Source organism: Cherax quadricarinatus, chromosome 98 (genome assembly GCF_038502225.1).
Source record: "Cherax quadricarinatus isolate ZL_2023a chromosome 98, ASM3850222v1, whole genome shotgun sequence".
Classification (NCBI taxonomy): Eukaryota; Metazoa; Arthropoda; class Malacostraca; order Decapoda; family Parastacidae; genus Cherax; species Cherax quadricarinatus.
This window is the reverse complement of record NC_091389.1, coordinates 8,531,311-8,545,242: the sequence shown is the minus strand read 5'-3', so window position 1 is coordinate 8,545,242 and position 13,932 is coordinate 8,531,311. Positions and strand designations below refer to the sequence as shown.

General features: G+C 38.2%; 2 protein-coding genes across 30 annotated transcripts in view; one reads left to right on the top strand and one right to left on the bottom strand.

The window, feature by feature from the left end:
- The window catches only part of LOC128702468 (tigger transposable element-derived protein 1), a 490,624-nt gene that overhangs the window by 330,834 nt on the left and 145,858 nt on the right, over positions 1-13,932 (bottom strand). The gene's annotated exons all lie outside the window — the stretch shown is intronic.
- Positions 1-13,932, top strand: part of cora (erythrocyte membrane protein band 4.1 like coracle) — a 139,065-nt gene that overhangs the window by 72,722 nt on the left and 52,411 nt on the right. For 11 of the 17 annotated variants that reach the window (XM_070105314.1, XM_070105301.1, XM_070105299.1 and 8 more), the window contains one exon: positions 8,638-8,778. The exons of 4 other annotated variants lie outside the window; for them this stretch is intronic. In XM_070105314.1, the coding sequence (XP_069961415.1) occupies positions 8,638-8,778 (141 nt within the window). The remainder of the gene's footprint in view (positions 1-8,637; positions 8,779-13,932) is intronic. 2 more of the 17 variants (XM_070105303.1, XM_070105306.1) reach the window with 1 other exon arrangement.

The window sequence follows — 13,932 nt, the reverse complement described above, 5'->3', positions numbered from 1 at the left end:
ATTCAGAAAGACAAACTCTTATCTAAGTTTTTTTTTTTTTTTAATTCTTCCCACAGTTAAAGGGTTAAATTAAGATTTTTTTTTTATGTTTTTTTAGTAGTACCTCAGAAATCATACGCTGAAAGACCCTTAATAAAAGTAACAGTGACTTTTATACTAGGCTTTATTAAGGTGGTGACTGATGGCAGTAATGATGTGAAGTCTGTTACCATGAAAAATCCATAAAAATTTAGATTATATATTTCAGGCAAGTTTTGAAGCTTTCCAAAATTCCAATATATTAATATAACACTGAAAAGACCTTTAAATAATAATGTAATTTTTTAATTCTTAATTCTGATGTTGAATGTAATCCCATTAAGGGGCACACGAGTTTCCCGGTCTCCTAGTAACATGTTCAGTTTTTCACTGTAAATTACCTTGTCCTTAATTACTATTGCATTTGCTTTGTCTGCTTTCGTAAGGTGAGTCTAGGATCTTTCTGTAATTAATTTTTTTTTTCAACAAGTCGGCCGTCTCCCACCCAGGCAGGGTGACCCAAAAAAGAAAGAAAATCCCCAAAAAGAAAATACTTTCATCATCATTCAACACTTTCACCACACTCTCGCATAATTGCTGTTTTTGCAGAGGTGCTCAGAATACAACAGTTTACAAGCATATACAGTGGACCCTCAACCAGCGATGGCATCGATTAACGATAAATCTGACTAGCGATACATTTTAACGCAAAAATTTTGCCTCGACTAGCGCTTAAAAACCTGACCAATGCTATTCGTTCCGTTCAAGACGTATCCACTTTGGCCTGAGCGCGCCCCACTTGTCCCATGGGTGCCAAGCAGGACGTACATTACTCAGGAGGAAAAGGCACTCCCAGGACATAAGCCTATGAAAGACAGACTTACTCTGTTGATGTGTGCCAATGCTAGTGGTGATTGCAAAGTGAAGCCTTTATTGGTGTATCACTCTGAAACTCCCAGAGTGTTCAGGAAAAACAATGTCGTCAAGGCTAATTTGTGTGTGCTGTGGAGGGCAAACAGTAAGGCATGGGTCACTAGGGACTTTTTCTATGACTTTTTACACCATGCATTTGCTCCCAATGTGAAAAATTACCTAATTGAAAAGAAATTAGACCTTAAGTGCCTCCTGGTATTAGACAGTGCTCCTGGTCATCCTTCAGACTTGGCAGAGCGACTTTCTAGGGACATGAGCTTCATTAAGGTGAAGTTTTTGCCTCCTAATACCACTCCTCTCCTGCAGCCCGTGGACCAGCAGGTCATTTCCAACTTCAAGAAACTGTACACAAAAGCTATGTTTCAATTGTGTAAACATTATAGGTAAGGCTTGGGAGGAAGTGACTAAGAGGACCTTGAACTCTGCTTGGAAAAAACTGTGGCCAGAATGTGTAGACAAAAGGGATTTTGAACGGTTTGAGGCTAACCCTGAGAATCCTATGCCAGTTGAGGAATCAATTGTGGCATTGGGGAAGTCCTTGGGGTTGGAGGTTAGTGGGGAGGATGTGGAAGAGTTGGTGGTGGAGGACAATGAAGAACTAACCACTGATGAGCTGCTAGATCATCTTGAACAGCAAGAGGGCAGACCTGAGGAAACTGCTTCGGAGGAGGGGATAGAGAAATTGAAGAAGTTGCCTACTTCTAAAATTAAGGAAATGTGTGCAAAGTGGCTTGAAGTGCAAACCTTTATTGATGAAAATCACCCTGACACAGCTACTGCAAGCCGTGTTGGCAACCTGTACACTGACAATGTTGTGAACCACTTTAGGAAAGTCATAAAGGAACGAGAGGTACAGGTATCTATGGACAGACATGTTGTGCAACAGAAGTCCAGTGACTCTGAAGCTGGTCCTAGTGGCATTAAAAGAACAAGGGAAGTAACCCCAGAAAAAGACCTGCTACCTCAAGTGCTAATGGAAGGGGATTCCCCTTCTAAACACTAAGAAGATCAATGCTCTCCCCTCTTCCCATCCCATCAATCATCACCAGATCTTCAATAAAGGTAAGTGTCATGTAACTGTGCATGTCTTCTTCAGTTTGTGTGTATTAAAATTAATATTTCATGTGGTAAAATTCTTTTTTTCAATACTTTGGGGTGTCTTGCACGGATTAATTTGATTTCCATTATTTCTTATGGGGAAAATTAACTTGACTAACGATTATTTCGATTAACGATGAGCTCTCAGGAACAGATTAATATCGCTGGTTGAGGGTCCACTGTACGTATAAAGATACACAACATATCCCTCCAAACTGCCAATATCCCAAACCCCTTAATTCATGGTATAACTTAAATCTTTGAGGACAATTGTCCTCAAAGATTTGCTAAGTCACATTTTGAATCAAGGAAGGATTCTAGACTTTATGAAAGACAAAGCAAATGCGATAGTAATTACAGATGAAGTAGATTATTTTTATTAACACATTGGTCGATTCCCACCAAGGCAGGGTGGCCAGAAAAAGAAAAACTTGAACCCTTAAACGGTCCAAACGTATATATATGTTCACGAGCGTAGCGCCCCAAACGTATATATACGTTTTCTTTGTCATTCATTCAACATTGCCACAATAAGCCTGAGAGTCACCTAGACATGAGAGAATGGGTGTGCGCACTCACTGTGTACCATATTAAAATAATTGGGGATGCCTGGGTACCATATGCTCTTTTTTCCTTTTAAAAGAAAAGATTGTTTTTTTCCTCAAAATTTGGGGCTCTACGCGAGTGAACGTATATATACGTTTGGACCGTTTAAGGGTTAATAATCATTCACTCCATCACTGTCTTGCCAGAAGGGTGCTTTACACTACAGTTACGAGACTGCAATATTAACAACCCTTCTTCAGAGTGTAGACGCTATACTTCCCATCTCCAGGACTCGAGTAGATTATAGTGGAAGAATGAACATGTTATCGGAAGATGGGAACTGACATGCCATTGTAGGTCCTGTAGGCCCTAATCTAGCCATGCTCTCACAATATTGTCACAGTCTTACATCTTGTCAGATGTGTATTGTTACTATGGCATGTTGGGGTGAGGTGCTATTGTATTGCCTTAATGAGCAAGACATGTGCAGTACTTAGGGATCTTTATTTTTGAAATTTTTCTCCTGCACAGCAGGCCACTTTAGTTGAATACAGTTGAATATTACACTGGAGACAATTAGTCTCTATTTAACCCGTAAACTGTCCAAATGTAGATCTACGTTCACTCGTGTAGTGCTCCGAATGTAGAACTACGTTCACTCGTGTAGTGCTCCGAATGTAGAACTACGTTCACTCGTGTAGTGCTCCGAATGTAGAACTACGTTCACTCGTGTAGTGCTCCGAATGTAGAACTACGTTCACTCGTGTAGTGCTCCGAATGTAGAACTACGTTCACTCGTGTAGTGCTCCGAATGTAGAACTACGTTCACTCGTGTAGTGCTCCGAATGTAGAACTACGTTCACTCGTGTAGTGCTCCGAATGTAGATCTACATTCACTCGTGTAGTGCTCCGAATGTAGAACTACATCTTATTATACATTTGAAGGCATGTAAAATAAAATATAGATGTATGTTTGGAGCGCTACGCGAGTGAACGTTGATCTATGTTTGGACAGTTTACGGATTTACTGAAGATGCCGATTGTTATGGTGAAACACTTCAACAATAAAGATACGTAATGTTGCAAACATATTTTTAATCAGCTTGTTGATATAGTAAGTCAATAATACGATGATTACAGTTTGCTAGGTTAGGGCTTTCTTTGGGGTGGTGCAGAGCTGAATCACCATTATTTGCCAGTTTTTTTTTTTTCTGATATATCAAGGCTTTTGTGTTTTGTTGAATCCAGTTTTGGACTGTTGTTACATTAATAGATTGTGAATTGATTGTTGTTTTTTGGTATTTTGTTATCGTAACCCATTGTTATCTAGTGTAGTGTATCCATAACGTGTATATTGTGTTTGTTCATGTACAGTAAACCCTTGATATAAGAGACTATGGAGGGGGGCATGTCTTAAGTGAGAATAATGGGAGACTAATTGGTGGGGGGGGGGAGTGTCTTAAATGAGAATAATAGGAGGCTAATGAGTAGGGGGAGAATGTTCAGGTATCAGGAAGAGTACTAAAGTGCTGTACATAATGTAGTACAGTGGACCCCCGGTTAACGATATTTTTTCACTCCAGAAGTATGTTCAGGTGCCAGTACTGACCGAATTTGTTCCCATAAGGAATATTGTGAAGTAGATTAGTCCATTTCAGACCCCCAAACATACACGTACAAACGCACTTACATAAATACACTTACATAATTGGTCGCATTTGGAGGTGATCGTTAAGCGGGGGTCCACTGTACTGTACACAATTATAGATACTGCAATAAACACTGAAAAGGAAAATGTTGAAAATACAATTTATCCAGTAGATTTTATCTCATTTCAGAAGTCTGTTTTATCAAAGGTTTACTGTAGTTTTTGTTAGCTTTAAGTGTGGTGTTCTTGCGTCTGTTTGTATGTATTTACCGTATTTTATGGCGAACAGGACGCTTCGGTTCCAGGATGCCCACCTAATTCTGATAGACAAAATTTTAGAAATAAAAGATGAACGGTACTTTGGCCTCCAGACGCTGGGTAAATTTTTGAGAATTATTTTAGGAGAATAAATAGCATCTTTGATGCCGTAAAATACAGTACCATTTGGTTTAAAGGCTTCTAAAAATCTCTCAATTCTATTTCCTTCTCGTTCATAATATTTTTTTTTTGTTTTTCATTCGCCTTCCATTTTATCCACTGAATGCCGTCCCTGTTACCTATTAATCATCATCGTTCCTCTTCAGGAGCATTGTGCATGTCATCTGTTTAATAAGTTATGTATTTCCTTTTTTTTTTTATGCATTTAATCATTGATTTCAGAATAATTCTGCATCACCATTTTTGGAAACCATCTCGTTGCATTAATTTTCCTGTCCTATTAATCTCAACACCTTTCTTGATGGATGTGTTCCAAGTGTGTCTGTGTTTCTTTGACTGTCAGAGATTTATTTCAGTGTTTATCTTGTATTCTACCTGTTCTCAGGCATGGGAAACTAGGTTGAGTAAATAGCCCCTGAAAACTGATGTGTGAGACACTTGAACTGCATAACTTCACTCCTTTAAAAATCGTCTTTGATGTTTTTCTGTGTTTTATTTCTTTTACCTCAAGTACACTGTCAGTGGTATGTCTTAATATTTCTTGTGGTGAAGAATAAAAAGGCACAGTGCCGTGACTGGAAGAATAACCCCCACATGGGAGATTGAAACTTAATGGCGACGTTTCCGAAACGTTGTCACACGTTTCGTTCTCCTGTGTGCAGGTTATTTGCGTTTTGTGGTATCAGAAAAGGTATCTTATACCACCAGATGTGTAAGTATGACACATTTGCAATGTTAAGAAACTTAATTGAGACACATTTTGCATTTCAGGGGCTTTGAGTCATTAGTTTGATAAAAGCCCCTGGGACTTTATCAGTCATTGGAGTAATAAAAGCCCCTGGTAGGCAGTGTCTTCATTCAAGAATTCTAACTTTGCAGATTTCTTCTACTAGGAAAAAGACTTTATCTTTTTTTTTTTCAGTCAGACTTTCTTCTAGACTAACCCTAAGGTTTGATCACCTTGCACCTTGCCAGAGCATTCTAATCTTGCCTATAAGCCTTAAACAGGTAGTTTTTTTTTTTTCCCCAAAATAATGCTGGCATGGGAAGAAATAGTAGATGTTAATGGACAATTAGCAAGGGACCTCATTTATTTACATCCACTTTGTAGGCTAGGTAGAAGGGTGGTAGACAGTATCCAACCCTCAAGGTGGTACTATCATAGTACGTTGGCAGACAGTGGTCAGTCAGGAAAGTACTATCGTACTATCCTGCTATGTGAGTGTGAAAGAGAAGTTTGGTGAACGCTTTGCACTTCAGCAAATTTCTTTACATTTCCACATTTCGTGAATTTTTTATTTCACAAAAATGTAAGAAGGCAAATAAATCCTTCAAAATTATTCTTACATCTAGTATTCATTTATATTTTCTTTATATATTTTTCTCGATGAAGAATAAGACATTGTGGAACGTCTGGGTATCTTTACTTGTAGACATTTTGTCATCCAGTGGCTTTATAGTTGCTATTTCTCTAATATTCTTTTTAGGTCACCCTACCTTGGTAGGATATGGCCAGTGTGTTAACAAAATACTAATATTATTACATATATCGGTAATGTAATAAATGTGTAGTGTGTGTGTACAGTCTTGCAGTTCACAATTGGAATGGGAGTAGATTAGTAATGACGTATGACAGTTTATTATCGTAGTTGCAAGACGTTTTGCCTGCTCGGCAGCTTTCAGTCTTGCTAATCTACTCTATGATATAGTATGCCATCTGTAGTGTTTGCTAATCTATTTATTAGTATTCTATTTCATATAGAGTTTCCTTTCCAAAATTTAGAAAGGAACCTAGATGGTCTTCTGGTAAATTCACACCATTATTAACCCGTAAACAGTCCAAACATATTTATACGTTTTTTCAACATTTGAAAGTACGTAAAAAAGTAGATCTTTTTTTTTTTTTACATTTGAAAATGTGTAAAAAAACGTAGATCTACTTTTGGAGCACTACACGTGAACGTAGATCTGCCTGACCGTTTACAGGTTAATTCTTGACTAGAGAACTCCCAGCATGGTGCAACATTTGAATTTCTTGCCAAGTTTAGTGTTATAGTGGTGGTTGCTCTTTGTCTAGGCCTTAACACACGAGCTAATTCTCCTCTTGACAAGCAACATTGATGGAGCACAACTGTGTTTGCACCAGAAGACATTGTGCTGTTAGATCCTCAGACTGAGGTAATCTCCTTGGGGTCACTGTCCTGCTGGATACATCGTGAGGTATTGTGCTGTTAGATCCTCAGACTGAGGTAATCTTCTTGGGGTCACTGTCCTGCTGGATGCATCGTGAGGTATTGTGCTGTTAGATCCTCAGACTGAGGTAATCTTCTTGGGGTCACTGTCCTGCTGGATGCATCGTGAGGTATTGTGCTGTTAGATCCTCAGACTGAGGTAATCTTGGGATCACTGTCCTGCTGGATGCATCGTGAGGTATTGTGCTGTTAGATCCTTAGACTGAGGTAATCTTCTTGGGGTCACACTCATGCTGGATGCAGCTTGGGATATTGTGGTGTTAAATCCCCAGTCTGAGGTAATCGTAGGGGGGGAGAGGGTGTTCTACAGACTACAGCTTAGGGTGTCGCACCTACAGGGAGGTTTAAATAGTACATTGGCATAGATTTAATTTCATTATTCCAAATAGTTATAGAAGAATACAAGTTACAATACCGTGGCAGGAAGGACCCACACCTATCCCACAAGTTGAAAATACAGTAAATCTTTAGAAAATATTTTGGGTCTTCCTGGTCCATTATCTAGGTGTGGATGGATGATCAAGGATGGCCCAAAACTTGTGAAAAGATTTAACTGGCATTTGTGGATAAGAGTCAAATTATTATAGTTGCCGCAAGTGTACTAATCCCTGCGTTAAGTGATGCATTGTGAGTTGTATGTAAGCATGTTAAAGTTGACTTAACCTGCACTGTTTGTTTGTTGTTTGCCTTGACAATGTGGTAGTCAGAGATTGCAGTGTTCCATTGTTATGCTTCTGTATTTGCATTTAAATATATACATTTTTTATCCACTAGTTATTCAATGAATACATATGTGATGGATCAATTCAATTTTCCTATTACGTATATATTTTCCATAACAGACTAAGGGGTACAAGATATACCATAGCTCTGTTGACAATGATGAGGGTTTTGGTTTGTAAGATACAAGCTACATACCTCTGCCAGGATGACTTAGTAGAGGTGTGGTTGCTTATTAATTATACAGAGCTGATTATTTAGGTCCCAGACTTGTTCTGCCAGGTTTAGGTCCCAGACTGAGCATCCTCCATGCCCCAGGATGTCCTGTCAGTAGGACTCAAGGCAAAACTAATGTTTATCACAGGTGCTCGTCGACTTACGATGGTTTGACTTGGGATATTTTCGACTTACAGTGGGTTTGTCAGAACGTAACACCATCGTAAGTTGAGAACCACCTATAGAATATTGCTCCTATGGGTTTAGTGCTTCCCTCTTGATTATAATAATAATAATAATAATAATAGAATATTGCAATTGAAAGTGCATCCAAAATTGTAAAGCACATTATGTGGATCCTTTTTGTGCTATTCACTTTTGGTTGAACTTTTTTCAGTTGCATTTTAAAAAGTACACTACATGAAGGAGCTTTCTAAGAGACCTTAGTGTAGTAATATTCATGGGGATGTGCTAAACCTGTAGGGATGATAGTGCCCGGGGAATGGAAAGTAATCAAGTTTGATACAAGGAAAGGGAGTGTAGCTACAGTTTCTTGTGTCAAGATCTTTTCAGTAGCATTAAGGCACTTCCCTAGAAAGGGTTAGCTAGTAGAATTATCAAGGCACTGCCCTTCCTTGAAGGGCTTAGTTAGTAGAATAATCAAGGCACTGCCCTTCCTTGAAGGGTTTAGCTAGTACAATAAGGTTGGCTGGAGCTGTTGCTGTCAAATGTGAAGTGCCCGTTTTAACTCCTGCTGTCATATTGCAGCCCAAAAGAATGCTAGCAACCTGTCGCAGGGGCCACCCCTACACACAGGTAGTCATGCATGTGGTACTTGGTTGGACCTCCATAACCATGCTTCTGACCTAGTGCAAGACATTCCATATATTGATTCCTGCAGCTTCAATGGTAACGGGCTTGGGTGCCACTCGGGCTTAATGCATGGCCAATTCCCTAATCCCTCCCCCACCCAGGCCTCACCCGACCTGATGCGGGTCGTGGCAAGATCAGTGACGGCGTCTCTCCCTTGCGATTCTGGCTATAAATGCTGATGTAGGATTGGGTGGCAGTATATCTTCAAGTTGAGATCAACAGTTGAAGCATCGCAAAGTATCAGCAGGTTTAGTGTTTAGTTTCGATTCAAATAATTATTAATAATTACAGTGGAACCTCAAAAATCGAACTGCTCCCAACACGACCAATTATGTAAGTGTATTTTTGTAAGTGCTTTTATAAGTGTATTTTTGAGGGTCTGAAATGGACTAATCTAATTTATATTATTCCTGATGGGAATAAATTCATTCGGTAAAGGCACTCGAACAGCCTTCTGGACCGAAGAAAGTTCGATATTTGAGGTTCCACTGTACAATTAAATTAATAGTGAAGTACAGAAGCAAGGGGCTAGTAACCCTTTCTGTACAACTTGCTAAATTTAAAAAGAAAAATTTAAGTTTTTCCTTTTAGGTCACCCTGCCTTAGTGGGATATGGCTGGTTTGTTAGGGGAAAAAAAAATATCGGCACACACCGTTGTTTTTTCAATTAGTGCACTCCTCAATTATAATAATTTTAATAATTCTGTGTTTTATAATTCTTGAGTAACTCTTCAAATAATTCAAAAGTGCTTGAACATCAACTATGTATGTTACAGCTACTATCAAAACAGTACTTAAGTTTTCCTTATTTTTTGAGGAAAATTCAGTAACTTTTATCGTAATATTTTTTAATCTTGTGACAAACATTACGCTGTCAAATCTAACACATTGTTATGTTTGTTTTAATAGAAAATCTTGAAGAAAAACACGCTGTGTCGGTCACTAACTTGATCAGTTCTGTGTTGTCGGAAACACTTCCATTAACGGTGTGTTCTGCCGTGTTTTCTTCACTATTACGACCTTTATGGGTTTAGTGCTTGGTTATGATTTTAATAAAAATGTTCACTATTGCCAACTGAACACTTTGAGTCCAGAAAAAATTATCATGGCAATTAAATTTTTACTAAGTGACAATTTTTTTTATTAGCACTTGCTGTCTCCCACCAAGGCAGTGTGACCTAAAAAAGAGAAAAAACTTTAATAAACTTTCTTCTTTTTACATTTAGTAATTTATTCAAGAGGTGTTTCTAGCCCCTTGGTGGCGGCATTTTGGTTGCCTGTTACGACACTTACGGCTTATGCAGGAAACATTCTCCACTTTCCCATAGAGAAACATTGACAGTTATGCACTTCAGCAAATATTTCCAAAAGACGTCAGACTTTCCACTTCCTGTGACATATTCTGGAAACCCTACAGTTGATGCACAGGTAAACAATACGCACACACCAGTCGTGTCCTTTATTAACCCTTTCAGGGTCGACAGGCCCTCTCGGAGAATTGTTCTTGGGGTCGGCCAAATTTCAAAAAAAAAAAAAATCTTATGAAAAGATAGAGAATCTTTCCCCGATCATAATGACACCAGAAGTATGAAATTTGATGGAAAACTTACGGAATTATGCTCTCGCGAAGTTAGCGGTCTCAACGATGTTTATGCATCGGCGATTTTGCCCACTCTGAGCCCTATTTTCTGCCAATTCCAGTGTACTTGTCGACAAAAATCATACCTATTTTGCTAGAACTCCATTTCTTCTATCGAATGAGTACAAGAAACCACCCATTTACCGATTTCAACTATCCAATACAGTGGTCAGAATTTAGCAATTTTGCCCATTTCTCACAAATTTCAAAAGATGCCAATTTCCGAATAGGGTCCAGAATAAACAAGAAAGACATTCCTGGGACTAAAATAACATTTCCTCTGTTCATTAGTCACGTCCCAATGCCCCTCTTACATTCTTTTGCTTTCCGCTTTGAATTTTTATTCTCTCAAAAAAAAAAATAGAAGATTTACTGTTATGCAGACTACTGCATTAGTGTAGAAATGGTATAAATAATATCGGCGCACTTGTGAAAGAATATTAGACTCGCCAGTTGACGTGTATTGGACGCTTGGCATGATTTGTTTACTTTGGAACTTTGGTAAAAATCGAACATTTCTGCTACTTTGAGCGCAATTTCAAGGTAGTTTTCTTTGTAATACCAGTCAGAATTGTCTCAATTTCTGTAGTATGTCTTCCATTCTATAAAATAAGACCAGGAAAACTAGAAAACAACAATAAATACCATACGAAAATACAGTGCAAAGTTGCTGTCTTAATTCGAAAACACTGTCAAAGTTTTTTTTTTCTCATTACACACTGTGTGCTGCAGGTTTTTTTTTATACTGTGCACACAATGGGTCTATGTGTAGACCCTTTAGCGCTTCCCCCTTGATTATAATAATAATAATAATATGTGTAGACCCATTCTTTCATATGTAGGCCTGCCAGCTTTCTCTCACTTGATTTGAGGGCACTAGAATTTAGGCGTACTAGTACGTCAAAAACCCTGGGTCGTAAGCCGTACTAGTACGTCAAAAACCCTGAAAGGGTTAAGAAAGTGTCTCGCCATTAGTAGCTTTAGTTAGGAGTGAAGAATTTCCCTATGTTCATAAATTAGACACCTGTTCAACAATTGGATATCTTTATTGTGGAAAGATTTTGCCACACAGTAGCTTCATCAGTCCTATACAAAGAAGAATGGTGAAGATTGGAAAGTGTATGAGGTAATCAGTCCCTCACCCTGAAGTTGATGCAATCAGTCCATCAGTCTTGATTGATGGACTGATTACATCAACTATAGGCTGTGGGACTGATTACCTTAAACTCCTTCTGATCTTCACCTTTCTTCTTTGTATAGGACTGATGAAGCTACTGTGTGATGAAACATTTCCACAATAAAGATACCAAAATGTTGAACATGTCTAATTTATCAGCTTAATGGTTCTCCGAACCATTTTTCTATGTTTCCTTCAGCGTCTCGGTGAGTGCAGACACATCTTTCTGACACCTTAGTATCAGTATAATAACACCACCAGTTTACGCACAGTTGACCTTACAGTTGATCCTCAAGAACTACATACTACATAATTCTCTAACCCCAGAGAATTTGTTCAGCTGGCTATACAGTGGACCCCCGCTTAACGATCACCTCCAAATGCGACCAATTATGTAAGTGTATTTATGTAAGTGCGTTTGTACGTGTATGTTTGGGGGTCTGAAATGGACTAATCTACTTCACAGTATTCCTTATGGGAACAAATTCGGTCAGTACTGGCACCTGAATATACTTCTGGAATGAAAAAAGTTCGTTAACCGGGGGTCCACTGTACTGATACTTTATATCACTTCCTCTGTTGCTTTCATTTTTAAAGTGTGCTGCCACTTAAGAGTATTTTATAAGTACTTGTTACACAAGTGGTATAAGTTCCTATAATACTTCACCACTGTACTTGTAATTTTTAAGTAAGCATTGGCTTTTGTACCCCAAAGCTGAATTGACCATTGTTGGCCAAAAGCAATCAGTTGTGTCACTGATTTATGTCCAGAAGGTAAGACCCGGTCAGTTGAAGGTGGCACACCTAAATGTGTGTCCTTTTAAACGTCTTAGTATTACTGTGATTCCTCATTTGACTGTCCCAGGTATTGAGATCAAATGTGTTATTGATCTTTGAATGTTGTATGTAGTTTTGTGCCCATCAGTTATATATGTCAGAGCGTGTGTATATATATATAAACGTCAAATCTGTTACCCATATTACCCATATCCTATTTTTTTTTATAAAATTAGACATGATACTCAGTATTTTGGATTCACAGAGGTGTTTTGTGTAGACTTACAGTACCATTACTGGAACAATTCACTATCAACTCAGTTTGAAGAGGTAATGTTAGATGTCATTGTCCGAAGTTCACTCTTCCACTAGTGGGTTTATAGTGAATTGATCAGAGATGTGTATGAAGTTTGGATTGTCTTGTACAGTAGATCTCTTAGGGTAGAAAATTTCAATTGGTTGTGGCAATTCTGCAAATCTGTATAGTAGTAAGAAATAAGAAAATTTTAATATGTAGATTTTAGTTTAATGTAGGATTTTTTTTAGCAGAAATTCATTGGAGAGTAATTTGATTGTAGCAGTACATTATAATGAAAGTCTTAGTTGGAACCGAGTCCCAATACTAACGACATACGATATTTTTCCATAGTGTTTGATGCCGTAGAGCCGTGGTGCCAGCTTAATCCCGAGTACAGTAATCTCTTGCGGCTGTCTGCTAAGAACAAAACTAAAAAACTTTTAATACATTAACATTAATGCTTCACTGGTGAAAGTTGAGACGTAACTGTAGCTTCATCTGGTACTCAGCGCTCTGAACGTAACCTCCCCTTCCCACCTCCTGAAGGTTAAGTCACAATGTGGCTGCAACAATTTACTATTAACCTACTATTTAGAGAGGAAATTTTGGACTACTTTTCAGTTTGTCCTCGACCATTCTCATGACTTGGTAATGGTGTTTGACGAACTGAAATATTTCAGCTCGTCCTTGACCATCATTACGACTTGGTAATGGTGTTCAACGAACCAAAATATTTCAGCTTGTCCTCGACATTCATCACGACTTGGTAATGGTGTTTGATGAGCCAAAATATTTCAGCTCGTCCTCGACCATCATCATGACTTGGTAATGGTGTTCGACAAACCAAAATACATTGTTCTCTCTAAATTAGTTAATAGTATGCCCCTTCTTTTGAGAGAGATTAGTAAGCTAGCTTATAAAATTATTTTATATACTGTAGTGTGATTTATTTTTGCCAGTGCAATTGAAAAAAAAAAATGCTTGAAAAATTGAATAGCATTTATTACGAAGGATTTTGCACTTACAAAAAAATTCCACTATATAATGAAGCTTTATAAGAGCTTATTTTAACTTTTAGACCACTTAAATGTTGGTTAAATTAATTCCCTGCCATGTTTTCTTGGGACAGATCTAACCCTGTGGGTCATGGCAGTACTGGCTTGGTTACACTAATATCCTTGTCTATTGTGAATGAAATTAACCTTAAAGGCTTCATGAAACTATGACTAACTAACCTTGCCTTGCAACACCCCAGCTTGTGTTAATCTTGACCACATGGTAGAATTAACCTAGTTGGAG